The sequence below is a fragment of the Microtus pennsylvanicus genome, chromosome 6 (genome assembly GCF_037038515.1).
Source record: "Microtus pennsylvanicus isolate mMicPen1 chromosome 6, mMicPen1.hap1, whole genome shotgun sequence".
Lineage (NCBI taxonomy): Eukaryota > Metazoa > Chordata > Mammalia > Rodentia > Cricetidae > Microtus > Microtus pennsylvanicus.
This window is the reverse complement of record NC_134584.1, coordinates 50329331-50344091: the sequence shown is the minus strand read 5'-3', so window position 1 is coordinate 50344091 and position 14761 is coordinate 50329331. Positions and strand designations below refer to the sequence as shown.

General features: G+C 38.8%; 1 protein-coding gene across 4 annotated transcripts in view; it reads right to left on the bottom strand.

Moving 5' to 3' along the window:
* The window catches only part of Bdp1 (BDP1 general transcription factor IIIB subunit), an 89684-nt gene that overhangs the window by 70298 nt on the left and 4625 nt on the right, over positions 1-14761 (bottom strand). For 3 of the 4 annotated variants that reach the window (XM_075976222.1, XM_075976224.1, XM_075976223.1), the window contains exons 3-8: positions 12609-12718; positions 11398-11457; positions 7804-7935; positions 5662-5795; positions 2240-2334; positions 815-869 (exon numbers count right to left, since the gene is read on the bottom strand). In XM_075976222.1, coding sequence (XP_075832337.1) covers positions 815-869; positions 2240-2334; positions 5662-5795; positions 7804-7935; positions 11398-11457; positions 12609-12718 — 586 coding nt within the window. The remainder of the gene's footprint in view (positions 1-814; positions 870-2239; positions 2335-5661; positions 5796-7803; positions 7936-11397; positions 11458-12608; positions 12719-14761) is intronic. The other variant, XM_075976225.1, reaches the window with a different exon arrangement.

The following is a 14761-nucleotide window of genomic DNA, read 5'->3' as shown; positions in this document are numbered from 1 at the left end:
AACCACTCAGGGGCCAGTAGAGGGCTCAGTTTATAAAAGCACTTACTGCCAAGCCTGACACCCTAAGTGTAGCGCAGAAGCACAGGATGGAAGGAAAAGACCAACTCCTACACCTTGTCCTCTGATAAGTGTTTGTGCACATCCATGCACATATGCACAGAACAGAAATTTGAAAAAGCCCATTTTTATTATCAATTACTGTATAAATTCATGGACTTAACACTCTGTTTGCTGCAAGGCAATGAATGGTAGCACCCGCCTTTAATCCCAGTACTCACTCAGGAGGCAGAGGCAGGTGGATCTCCATGATTTTGAAGCAAGCCTGGTCTACAAAGTGAGCTCCAGGAGAGCCAGAGCTACACAGAGAAACCCTGTCTAAAAAAACAAACACACAAAGAACAACTGAGGCACAGTGGTGCACACCTGTAACTCCAGCACTTGGAGGCTGAGGCAAAAGAATTAAAAGTTCCAGACTAAGTAGGGCAGTGGTGGCACATGCCCTTAATCCCAGCACTTGGAAGGCAGAGGCAGGCGGATCTCAGTGATTTGAGGCCAGCCTAGTCTACAAAGTGAGCTCTAGGACAGCCAGGGCACAGAGAAACCCTGTCTCAAAAAACAAAAACAAAACAAAAGTTCCAGACTAGCCTGGAATATATACAAGACCTTATCTTAAAAAAACAAAAAATGAAAAGGTTTCATCCTTAGTCTTATGCCAATACAAGGACAAGTCTAAAACACTAGAGCCAAAGACAAAGAATTGATCATTATCAACCTCTACAAACAATACTCTGTGAAGGAATTCTTTAATACTTACGGAAGGCTTTGTCTATTCTCCATCCATTTGTTTTTTCTTCACGTTTAAATTTATTCTGTTAACAACAAAAAGATCTATAGTAATGTTCTGCCATTAAACAAGGATTAATTAGTGAACAATAATATGAAATTCTACAAAGCACAGTATTTTGTATTAAATGGTATATTATTGCCAACAGGTTAAGTTACTTAAAGCTTTAGTTTCTTAAAAATGAGAATAGACAGCTACAAAGATGGCCCAATGGGAAAGAGCACTGGCTGCCCTTCCAAGGACATGGGTTCAATATCTAGCAGCCACGTGGAGGTTCATGACATCTCTAACTACAGTTCAAAGAATTAATGCCCTCTTCTTGCCTCCTCAAATATCGTACACATGTGATGTGTGGGCAGACGTGTACAAATAGATGGACACACAGACATGGACACACACTCCAAATAAATTTTTTGTAATGAGGATGAAAGATTCACACAAATTTTCCTCATCCTATCTTTATTATCAATAGCAGAAATAAACAATGAAAGCCAGATTTACAGCATATAGAAAGTAGTCATGGGCCAAGCTTGACAGCTTTAGTTCAACATCAAGAACTGATAGAAAGGTAGAAGAGAAGCAACTCCCACTGAGTAATCCTATTACTTGTATATATTCATTGGGTATGAGTGGCCCTTTACACATACATATTCATACACACAGACATGTAAATATGCTAGATTGTAAGAATAAAAGTTGACTAAGCCAAACAATGGTGGTGCACGATTTTAGTGCCAGCACTCAGGAGGCAGAGGCAGGTGAACTTCTGAGATTCGGGCCAGCCTAAACTACAAAGTGAGTTCTAGGACAGCCAAGGCTACACAGAGAAACTGTCTTAAAAAGTCAGAAAAAATAAAAATAAAAACAAAAACTAACAAAAAAAAATTTGACTCTCACACTAAACAGATAAAATGTACAGTCAATTAAGCTAACACTAACTTAATCCATTGTTATTATTTCAGAGTGTTTTAAGTATAATAGAGGGAAGTCTATTTACACTGTAAATCCAAATCCTGCCTGGGTAAGTCCGGATCAAGTCAAAGGTATTAGGCAGGGCAGGGCACTACCAGGAAATCTGGTCCTGATAAATGGAGTTCAAACTGGCTCATATCCCACCAGGTTTGAGGCAGAGTCCAGGCCTAGAATTTTACACCACACACTTCAGGAATCCTAGAACTCACGGTGTGTGTGTGTGTGTGTGTGTGTGTGTGTGTGTGTGTGTGTGTGTGTGTGTGTTTCTTGTAAGATTTCTCAATCTCTCTCTATCACGCATGCATGTGCGCGCACACACACAAAACATAATAGAAATAAATGAGCATGAATTAAGTTAAAAGAAAAATATCTTAGTAATTTTTTGACCCTATCTAACCAATAAATGTTATAGGTATACTTTACCTTAATTTCTATCCTTGCTCTGTGAGGAAAAAGTTGTCCAATCATAGAAAAGTCAGTTCCTACCATACTGATGGCCAAAAAGAACATATCTGTTTCTGTAAAAACAAAAGATTAACTGAAAATTAATTTTCTGTTCAGACAAAATGACATAAGAATATTAGTTAAAAATAAGTTAGACAATATTTAACTTTATTGAAAAGAACGTCAAAGAATTTTAAACACCCTAATACATTTTTTTGGGAAAAATCTCCATAGGTAAGTGTGATGATACATTCCATAATTCCAGAACTCAGGGGGCTATGGTAACAAGGACTCCTGCTCTGTACCCAAAAGGGACAACTTTGAAAATGAAGTAGATGACCCACCCAGTAGACAACTAAAAAGTTCATCCTCCCACTCCAAAGTATCCCTAAAAGCTTGAGGATTGATCACATGTACTTGCTGGAACAAAAAGAGGGCCACCCAACCTTGAGACAAACTTGAGACAAAGAGGTCTCTGAAAATAGACTTTCTGAATTCAAGCAGTTGCTAGCCAGAAACAAAGAGCCAGTGCTGGCAGAGCTGCCACAGCTCCACAGCACACTGAAAAGAGTAACTAGCCAATACCTGATTGGACTTAAGGCCCTATCCAAAAGATGGAATCCATCTCTAACACTGATTGAGTGACCAAGAACCTGAGTCTAGATAATCCAGGGACCTAGGGCAAAATCAAATAATATGGTCTAAAAGAAAAAAAAAACAAAAACAAAGTAGTGATAAAATGTCTCCTAATGATGCAATACTCATAAATCATTTCCTTGCTCAGCCAGCCATCATCAGAGAAGCTTTCTCCTGCAACAGATAAGAACAAATATAGAGAGCCACAGCAAGATATTACTCACAGAGTGAGAAACCTGGAACAGTCAGCCCTAAATGGGATGTTTCCATCAAATCCCTTCCCTCAGAGAACCCCATGGAAAAGGAGGCAGAATCTAAGAGCCAGAGCATATGTAGGACACCAAGAAATCGAGGCCCTCTAAATCAACACGAGGAAAGCTCTGATGAACTCAGACGCTGAAGAGGCAGGAAGAGGGTCTGCATGGTGCTACACCTACACTATGGCTTCCAGCTTAGTGTTCCTATGGGATTCCTGAGCACACGAACGAGTGGGTTTCTGACTGTCGTGCCCTCTTTGGGCGCTTTTCCATCAGGTTGTCTGTCTTGCACAACTTTAATGTGGCTGTTTTCGTTTTATCTTTATATTTTGTTGTATTTTTTAAAAAATGAATGAATGAATATAAACCTAGCCAGCAGGGCACAGGCAAACAATAGAACTGTCATTTATATCTGGGAGAGGGAAAACCAGTTTTCTCAATGGAATGACAGTAGTTTATCAACCACTCCAGGTTAGATCTCATGTTCAGTTACTGACCAACAAATAACAGATCCCACAGATTTGTGTGTGTGCATGTGCGTTTTTATTTGGTTACAGTTTGGTGGGTTTTGGTGTTTTTTGTTTGGGCTTTTTTTTTCCCCCCTTTTTGGGTAACATTGCATTTTGCTTTCAAGGTTTGGGGCATTTTGTTGTTGTATTGGACTTTTTTCACTTATTTTTTGAGAAAGAACTTAAAGTTGGATGGGTAGGAAGATCTAGATGAACTGTGGGAAAAGGAAGAATATGATCAAATATATTTAAATTGAGAAATTGTTTTAAATAAGAATTAAAAAACAAAAATACTAAATATAGTAGATACTGAATCTTATTGCTATCAAACAACTGCACATAATATAAAGAAGTATTTTGGAATATTAGATATCCATAAGCTAATAAAACTTAGAAATTATTATTAGCAAAGCTATGGTAAAATAATACTTTTTAAAGACAATTGGTAAAAGTATAAATTGTTAGGGCTTCTGTGTTTGGCCACCTACAAGAAATAAAATACTCAATGACTGGCAAAAAAAAAATAAAGAAAGAAAGAAAAGCAGGGGGCTGGAGAGATGGCTCACAGGTTAAGAATGCTGACTGTTCTTCCAGAGGACGTGAGTTCAATTCCCAGCAACCACATGGTGGCTCACAGATCTGATGCCCTCTTCTGGCATGTAGGCAGACATGGAAACTAATAAACAAATAAATAAATCTTTAAAAAAGAAAGAAAGAAAGAGAGAGAGGGAGGGAGGGAGGGAGGGAGGGAGGGAGGGAGGAAGGAAGGAAGGAAGGAAGGAAGGAAGGAAGGAAGGAAGGAAGGAAGGAAGGAAGGAAGGAAGGAAAAAGCACTTAGAAAAATACTAACTAGACTGAAGGGGCTGTGGTGTTTTCTAACATGTTGAGGAGAGGGAGGGAGGAAGTGAGGAAAACATGACAAGCCAGACAGAAGGTATCTCAAAAAAACAAAACAAAAAAAACCCCACAGAATTGATAAGTCAGAAGGGAAGTACAGAATCTTACTTTTTGTCCTATATTCTGCCATGCTTAAAAAGTTTTCTGCAAACTATATTCTAAAAAGCAGTAAGTACCATCATGAAACATATATTAAGTACATTTTGTTGCTGTTGTATGGTTTTTTTGTTTGTTTATTTGAGGTAAAATTCTTTGGGGGGAGGGTCAAGACAGGTTTCTCTGTGTAGCCCTGACTGTCCTGGAACTCACTATGTAGACCAGACTGGCCTCGATTTCACAGAGATCCACCTGCCTCTGCCTCTGCCTCCCGAGTGCTGGGATTAAAGGGGTGCGCCAGCATCACCAAGAGAGGTAAGATTCTTTATATAGGCCAGACTGGTCTCAAATTAATGATTGTCTGGCCTAAGAGTCCTCGATACTTACATTCTAGGTAAGTAACTTCACTGCAGGGGACCAGCTGTAGAAATGCTAGGTGACCATGTTTTCAAGGAGGACATGATGATTAGAAACGCTGGAAGCAGAATGCTCTACGGGCACACATCGTGCTTACACAGAAATACTGTCAATTAGTCACTTAAATGTTGTTTCTCTATAGAATTTGAAAAAGCTTAAGAACCCAGGAAAATGGATTCTTAGAATGCTAATTCTTAGAATGATTTCTAGGGTAAAGTCAAAGACAATAAAGGGTGGGGAACCAATAAAATTAAATGGATAAAAGACAACATGTCAGTTGACATTTTATTTACAAGTCTGATTTAATTAGAAAACATGAGCCAGGAGGTGGGGGTGCATGTCTTTAATCCCAGCACTTTGGAAGCAGAGGCAGGCAGACCTCAATGAACTGGAGGTCAACCTGGTCTACAAAGTGAATTCCAATACAGCCAGAGCTGTTACACAGAGAAACCCTGTCTCAGAGAGAGAGAGAGAGAGAGAGAGAGAGAGAGAGAGAGAGAGAGAAACAAACAAAAAAAAAAGATAACATAAAATAGTTCACTTCATTAAAAAAGAAATCAGCATACAACTTTTAATGAGAATTAGTTACCTTCATTTGACCATGGTTTTGAATAATAGTTTTTCCTGAAGCTGGAATATGTGGTTGTTGAGCCACGCTCAAATATAGGATCATTTTCCTCAACAACACAGGGACCTTTTGTTCTCAAAACTTCTACAGTTAAACTGAAAGAAAGACATTTTCAAAGAGTCACACTAAAAACAAGCATGAAAAAAAACAGATGATGAGACTTAACTGGCTGTATTTTAAAACTTATCATATCAGTAATATCAAAAATATAAAACATAATTTGAAAAAATTATATTTAAATTCAAAATACAAATTTTCTGAACATTATTCCTAAGCAGCAGACATAAATGCCAACCTGTTTTCATTACAGTGTTTCAAAATAACTTGGACTACCTAAGAAACAACACTTCTATTGCCTTTTTTGTTTTCCTGTCTGTCTGTCTGTTTGACCAGGCTTTATTTAGTCCAGGCTAGAGGACTCGCTGTGTGGCTGGGGATAGCTTAAAATTCCTGTTCATCTACCTCAACTCATGAGACTGCAGGCATGTGTCACCACAACTGGGTTTGTTTTGTTAGTTTCTATATGGCCCCTGGGCTAATATTTCTTTAATGGTTAATGACATGTAAAATCACCATCAACTATAAAAACTTATTATCAGTATTACATCTATGATTATTATAATCAAATTTAAATGTCATGTACATTTTTACTAACTAAACTTTCAAAACCTCTCATTTCTCTTTTTTAACTCATCCCTTATAAAATAGACACTTTAGAGCTGGAGAGATAAGCAGTTAAGAATTGCTTGATGCTTCTAATGACTTATTGTTATACCATGTATATACTGTATACTGTTATACTGTAGATCAGTGCAACCCTCAGTCTCATCTGAGAGACTGATTTGTGCAGTAGATGATGATTAACAGAGACCCACAAGGCCAAAGTGCAGTGAATATAAGAGACTACAAAATCTAAGTCCTAACACATACTCCTCCCAAGGCTCAAGAATCACTATGGGAAGGGAGGGTGAAAAAACTTTAAGAGGCAGGATAACTACAAAGAGACAGCTTCTGGACACACAGCAAGGTAGCAGCTACACATATGAACTCACAGTGACTGTAACAGAATGTACAGAACCTTTACAACCCCGAACTAGAAGAAATTCCAGCATGGACAGGGGAGTTGAGCACAAAATCCCACCCCTACCTGTGCACCAAATAGCAACCGATACTATTGGTAAAAGAGAGATACTTTTCTCTAAGAATAATAAAGTTGACCTAATAAAGCTGACCATGCTCTAGTGGAATACCATACATTCAAGAATATTTGAGTAGCACTCACTGGTCTTGAAGGGTTTATTTAAAAAAAAAAGGGTCACAAAGGAAGAAAGTGGATCTGGAAATATGATCAAAACATGATGCACAAAACTGGAAACTCTCAAAGAATTAAAAAACAAGATGTGTATGCTTGTGTGTGTGTGTGTGTGTGTGTGTGTGTGTGTGTGTGTGTGCGCGCACGTGTGCATTTTTAACAAAAAAAGTGCTTGCTGCTCTTCCAGAGGATTCAAATTCAGCTCCCAGCACCCACACCAGAAAGCTTACAACCACACATAACTCAATTTTCAAGGAATTGTCCATTACAACCATACACCCAAATACAAAATTAGTGTGAGGTATAGTGGCACTCAACTTTAATCCTAGCACTCAGGAGCAGAGAAAGGTGAATAGCTGTAAAGTTAGGGACCAACCAGGACTACAAAGTGAGTTCCAGGCCAGCCAGGGCTACACAGTGACACCCTGTCTCAAAAATATCAACAAAGTGAAACTACTACATTTGATAAAACCTAAATACCAACTTCATAACTAAGTCAATCCTAGAAATCCACCCTCAGTGGACAATAGCACACAGCTGGCTCAGCAGCCGGACTGGATTAGCAGCAAGAGGAGAAGTAAAAGGTTGACAGAAAATAGGAGAGCGATACCATCTCGTGCAAAACATACTAAAATTACATATTAATTTAGTTTGATTTCCTTTTTACACTATTCATGATATGAATATATACGGGGGTTTATAAAGTTATACTGACAGATTCAGAAACAGAACCTCTCCTCAACAACGTGATATGTTCTCTGCCATCATCTCCCCCCATCTCTTTAACTCACCTTTCTTCATCTAAAATAATAGAACCATCTTCTGCCACTTTTACTCGAGGAACCAGCAGTGGCCCATCATCCGCCTTCTCTTCCACATCTCCATTATCATCAGCATCTTGAGTGCTCTGATTGTCTTGCCTACTGAATGTAAACAGTCATTAACTTAGCATTTCCTGAGAAGTCTGAATTCAAAACAAGTTATTAATGAGCAGTAACTCAGATATTTCAAACTTTCCCTATAACTTAACTGAAAAAGATAACCTGCCAGGCATGTTGGTACACAATGTAATCTTGGCACTAAGAAGGCCGACACAAAAGGACCAAAAGTTCTAGGTCAATATGGAGTTTACATTAAGAACCTGACTAAAATAAACAGAAGGACAGATGGATAAATACACAGAGAAGGGAGAAGTTATAGGATTTTCTTTCAAATTTTGTTTGGCAGCTTTTGTTTGTTTGCTTTCAGACAGGGTTTCACTGTGCAGCACTAGTTGTCCCGGAACTCACTCTGTAAGCCAGGCCGGCCTTTAGCTCAGAAATCCACCTGCCTCTGCCTCCCAAGGGCTAGGATTAAAAGTGTTCACCACCACCACTCAGATACTTGGTAGCATTTAATAAGGAATCTAAAAACATAATAATAAGAAATCTTTTCTCGCTTTTAAAATAAACAAATGGTACCAGATGTGTAACTCACTGGTATATAGTCTATCTTGGGTTTGAGGCCAATAATAAAAAAAAAATGAATAAACGGTATCTTAAGCTGAGCATTTCTATCATGTCAAACATTTCTCGATGCATGTGATAAAAATGTGCAAAATCTATTTTTCTGAAATATATTTCCTGGTGTATGTTTTTGTAGTATTTTTTATTTTCCTAGTCTATGAGATAGGATGTTACTATGAAGCCCTAGGTAGCCTGGTGCTCGTGCCCACCATGTGGCCCCACACTGGCTGCAGACTCAGTCTCTCATCTGCTGGGGTCACAAGGGTACACTACCTTGTCCAGCTCTCAGGTATTCCATCAGCCTACGGTGCAAAAGCCCAGAACTTCTTGCTCCTACCCAATTATAACTTGGTTTTTTAAAAGGTGAATTCAAATCTTACTTTCCACCACAATGTCAGCTTAATATTTTATTGAAGTACACATAAATTATAAATCTGGAATGATATATTTAAAAATCGGTGAGCTGCCGGGCGGTGGTGGCGCACACCTTTAATCCCAGCACTCGGGAGGTAGAGGCAGGCGGATCTCTAGGAGTTCGAGACCAGCCTGGTCTACAAGAGCTAGTTCCAGGTCAGGCTACAAAGCCACAGAGAAACCCTGTCTCGAAAAACCAAAAAAAAAAATAAAATAAAAATAAAATAAATAAATAAAAATTGGTGAGCTGATGAGATGGCTCAGTGGTTAAGTCTCTTGTACAAAGCCTGAAAACCTGACTTCAGTCTCCAGAACACACACTGACTCCCACAAACTATCTTCTCACTTCCACACTCACCAGGGCATGCATGTGCCCGCATATATACACACAAATACACACAATAAATACATGTAATAAAAAAAATGCATTATTGTAATTGTTAACATTTGTTGCTTCAGGGGGTAAGAGGGAGAACCACAGACTTTTAAACCATGAAAAAACAAAGGTGGGAAGACTACTGTCTACATTCCCTTTGCTCTTTTGAACGTTTAAAAAGCATTTATTGATTGATTGATTGATCGATTGATTGATTGATTGCGTGAGCAGTGTTCTCCCTTCATATATATGTCTGCACACCAGAAGAGGGCACCAGATCTCACTACAGACGGCTGTGAGCCAACACATGGTTGCTGGGAATTGAACCCAGGACCTCTAGAAGAAAAGTCAGAGCTCTTAACCTCTGAGCCATCTCTCCAGCACCTTATTTGAGGTTTTTACTGCTTAAAGCTACTGTTTTTGTACAACAACTCCATTTGCTGGGCATAGCAGTGCAGGCCTTTAGTCCTAGCACTCAGAGTTCAGGGCCCAGCATGATCTACATAGCAAGTTCTAAACTAGCCAAGGCTACATAGTGAGACCCTGTCTCATAATTCCCAATTTGAACATCTTTAATATAAAACTCGTGAGGCCAGTGAGATAAGATGCCAAGCCTGACAACCTATGTCCAATACATGGAACCCAAAAGTTAGAAGGAGAGAACTGATCCTCAGGCTGTCCTATGACCTCCACAAGTTATGGCACTCAGATGTACACACAGGCACAAATGTAAATCATAATATCAGTCAATTACATATATATTCCACAAATACTATAACCCTTTCATTATGAAAGAATCTAAATGTATGTGAGAGAGAGAGAGAGAGAGAGAGAGAGAGAGAGAGGTTTTGAGACAGGTTCTCCCTATGTACCTGCTGTGTGGCAATTTCCTATAGAACCTTCTCAGTGGATGAGAAGCTTAAGACATGGGATGTTCCTAAAGAAGCTTGTTAAGCTCAGGAGCTAACAACTCAAAGACTTCAGGAAGTCCCTAAAACCGACCTTCCCTCTCCAAGTGCATATAAGCAGTAAAGACTCTGAGAAACCCTCTTGGATAAGCCAAGCCACCTAGAAGAGAGTGGAGCAATGGAGCTGTGATGTCTAAAAGACACTCTCCAACCTGCTGAACTGCCTTCAAGCTGTGCAGTGCCAGGTTCCCAGCTTTCATGAGTCATCGTCCAAGCTGGGCTGGGCTCTGATGATGCAGCTGTCTTTGAAATAACTTATAATCCAATGAATAACCTCTCACTCGTATTCCCCACAATGAACACCCATAAAATTCATTGGTTAACCAAGCTGGTACCCTTATGAGTCTGTCACCAGCCCCTTATCTGGGACAAGTAGACATTTATTCATATCTCTCCAGGAATGTCACTAGTCAGTAGTCCACACTGGCCTTGACCTTGAGATCCTCCTGCCTCAGCCTCTCAAGGACAGAGGTTAGACATAGGAGTTACCATGAGCAGCTACAGCTTCTATATTTCTTTTTTTTTTCTTTTTTATTTTTTCTTTTTTGAGAGAGTAGTTTCTCTATTAGCCTTGGCTACCCTAATAGCTTCTATTCTTAAATGAGTCTATTTTCAGGAGCCAATCAAATATAAATAGTACAACAGAAAGATTCATTTGAGGCTGGGGGTAGGGGTGTTCCGTGGATAAACTGTTTATCCAGAAGCATGAGGAATTGTAGACAAGGGATTTCGATGATAAGCTGACTAGATAGACAAGTCAAAATCAGAAGAGACCTTGCCTCAATCAAGAGTAACTGAGTAAGACAAGTACATGTGCCTATACAAGACACACATGTATAAACACACAACACACTGTGCCTGTAAGAAAAGAAAGGAAGAGAGGAAGGTAGGGGGAGGGGAAGGGAGAGGGAGAGAGAGAGAGAGGAGAAAGGAAAGGAAAGGAAGGAAGGAAAAAGAAAGGGGAAAAAAGGAAGGAAGGACATTAGACTTCATTTTAAAAGTGTATCCAATGGTGGGTGTAACTCAGTGGTGAGGCACCTGTGTGTAGTCCCAATTTGGTGCCCAGCAACAACCGAAAGGCACCTAAACAACATATGTAAAAGAGCAAGATAAGATGCTCACTCTCTTGCCGGGGTAGGAGCCAAGGATTTTTCAGTTTTCTTTTCTTGTTCCACTGAAGAACTGTTAAGTGCAAATAAAAGAATACTTTTAAATAAACTGATATTTTATCAATTCTATCTATAGGATTATATCTATAATTATATCAATTATATCTATAACCAAAAAAATATATTAGCTTCTATTTTTATGTTTTCTTTTTATTTCATGTGCATTATTGTTTTATCATGGGTGTCGGGTTCACTGGAGCTGGAGTTACAGACAGTTGTGAGCGGCCGTGTGGGTGCTGGGAATTGAACCCAGGTCCTCTGGAAGAGAAGTCAGTGCTCTTAACCACTGAGCCATCTTTCCAGCCCCCCTATTTTTAATACAATATACTAAAACATCTCATTAAAATGTTAAAGCAATCATTTTTCCCTGTGCCTGGGAAATGAGCTCAGTGAAGGCTGAGAATTAACTTGATTCCCAGCACACATCCCAACCTAAATAAATAGATAAAAAACTCATCAAGCACCAATATCTGCTGTGGCCTAAATCAGAAATGTTTTTACCCGCTAATTCCTTAGTGAAGAGAGACTCTCAGCTCTAGGAAATGAAGCAACCTAGGTGGCTCATCTCCAGCCAATAGCTGTCAAACTCAAACTTATGTTTCTCGCCCTTCCTTCAATGAGGCCAACAAAGACCGGGTAAAGGTAAAAGACACTTATACTGAAGAAATACACTAATTCCATATCCTACACCACCAAAATCACAATGAACAGATTTCCAGGATTTCTACCTTCTATCTCAGGCTAACTTTAATTAAAGAATTAAAGCTTTGTTCATGAAGGACTTGTTACTCAAACTGTACCGTTACTAATGTATAGGGCATAAAAACTAAAGATTCCTTTCTATAGCATTATAGTACATAAGAAATAGAAGTTACACTCTATCCTGATGATTAAAACAATAAAGGAGCCCCTTTTCATCTTGGAGATAAAGGAAGGGCATCATTATCATCCCAGAAAGTATCACTTGATAGAGCACGATTGAGTACCGCACGTGGGAAGAGCATCAGCTTAGACCTCAGTACCCCAGGAGAAAAATGTATCTATACTCATTTTGTTAGAAATTTTATTTTATCATCAAGCTTCTAAAAAACATGAAACTGTACTCTAAAAGTGCCATATCACTACATACCCAATGAAATTAAAGCACAAATAAATTCTACTTACGTCATTGGATTGTTATCTGGCAGGTAATATATGAAGTCTCTCATGGTCATTTTTGAACGATCTGGTGGCCTCTGGCTTTCATTTGTAGCAAATTTGTTTTTCCACTGTTTCTATATACAGAGATTTTATGAACAAAATAATTTCAGACACAGTAAACTCAAATACACAACCCACTGACTTAAAGTGCTTTAATATTACTATAATTATACCTAATTTTAAGAAATCATTTATAACCTGAATGTTGTATTATACAATACCCTTAGTATTTTTCTTTTTCCTTAGTAGCATTTTAAAATAAAGCAGAATTAGAGGTTTTATTATAGATGTTTTATGATGATGTAATTTGATTTGTGTGTATGCACGCATGTGTGAGCATGGGTAGATGTGTCCATGATCCAGGGAGGCCAGAAAAGGCCACTGAGTGTCACCCTATATCACTCTCTACTTAAGTCTTTTGAGGCAAGGGCTTACATCTTAGCTAGAGTAGAAATCAGCAAGACCCAGTGATCCTAGCCCGTCTCAGAGGTGAGATTACAGCCATTTGTGGGATGCCCAACTTGTTACATAGGTGCTGGGATCCAAGATCGTAAAGCAAGCACTTTTAACCAGTGAACCACCTCTCCAAACCCTTATCTTAATTAAAGATATTTTACCATGGGCTTCACAGCAAGAGTTAAGATGGAGAGGCACTCTGAAGACAGTTACCAAACCTAAGAGAGCATGGAGAAAAGTTTCTCAAAGATGAATCACCTCTTAACAATTTTTAAAATCCAAGAAGTTGGGAGCTAGGGAGATGGCTCAGCGGTTAAGAGCACTGACTGCTCTTCCAGAGGTCCTGAGTTCAAAATTCCCAGCAAGCACATGGTGGCTCACAACCATCTATAGTGAGATCTGGTGCCCTCTTCTGACATAAAGTCATACATGCAGATAGAGCATTCATATACATCGAAAGAAGGAAGGAAGGAAGGAAGGAAGGAAGGAAGGAAGGAAGGAAGGAAGGAAGGAAGGAAGGAAGGAAGGGAGAAAAAATCCAAAAAATTGGCACTAGATAAAAAGCTCAGCGTATACAATTCTGTTTATCGAAGCTAGGAATGTGGCTCAGTGTTAAAGCACCTGCCTCGCATATATGAGGTCCAGAGTTCAATCCCCAAAACTACCAAAATGCGGTGTTCTATAATTAGCTAAAACAGCTGACATTTGTTGTTCACAACTTTCTAAACACTAAAACACATTAGTTCAAATGCATGAATAATAAATCTTCAAAATCCTCCAGTGAGGTTTTAGTATCATTATTGGTAATATTCTACAGAGAAGGAGAAACAGAGATACAAAAAAAGACTAAGCTGCCCAACACCACACTGCTAGTAAGGGATGAAGCCTACATTTCTAACTCCAAAGCCAGCTTTATCACTGTTCCACTGTATACCGTGCCTCATTAAAAGGGACACACTCTTATTATATGCACTGCGTAAGTTTTTTGGCCACAGTTCAATTTAAAACATTCGCATTTGCTTGATTATACTTATTTTAATTCAAATTACTCCACAACGCTTAGACATTTTTATGGAAACTATTTTCATATGCTTGTGTATCTATCTGCATGTTCATAAAAGATTTACTTTTTATTATCACCAAAACTAGTGAAAAATTTAAATGAATAAAATAATTTTAAAATGACTATCAAGGAAAATGTGATGATACAAGATATGGATGGCTGGGTCAGTAAGATGGTCTTGACTACAGAGAGTTACATTGAGTCACAACTGCCCCCCCAAAAAACCCTGAAAATTAATAAATAGTAATAATAATAAAGTCTATCAGTTGAAAAAAAGTAAATTTACAAGGTTTACTTTGAAGCACAAATAATAAAAACCCAGAGACAAGTTGGGGTTCAACTTGAAGATCAGACAAGCAAAGCAGCCAACCACTGGAGAGACCTTTTACCTCTGCCAAAAATTCAGACCAAAAGGCAAGATTCTGTCTCCACGAATCCTCAGACTCCATATTATCCTGAGTTCCTGTCTCTTCCCCTTTACAGTCCTCTCTCTGTCCAGCCATATCACTCCTGTCTCCACCTCCCTAATGCTGGGATTAAAGGCATGGGATCCCAAATGCTGCAATCACCTTTGTGTGAGCTCTGTTTCTTCTTTACA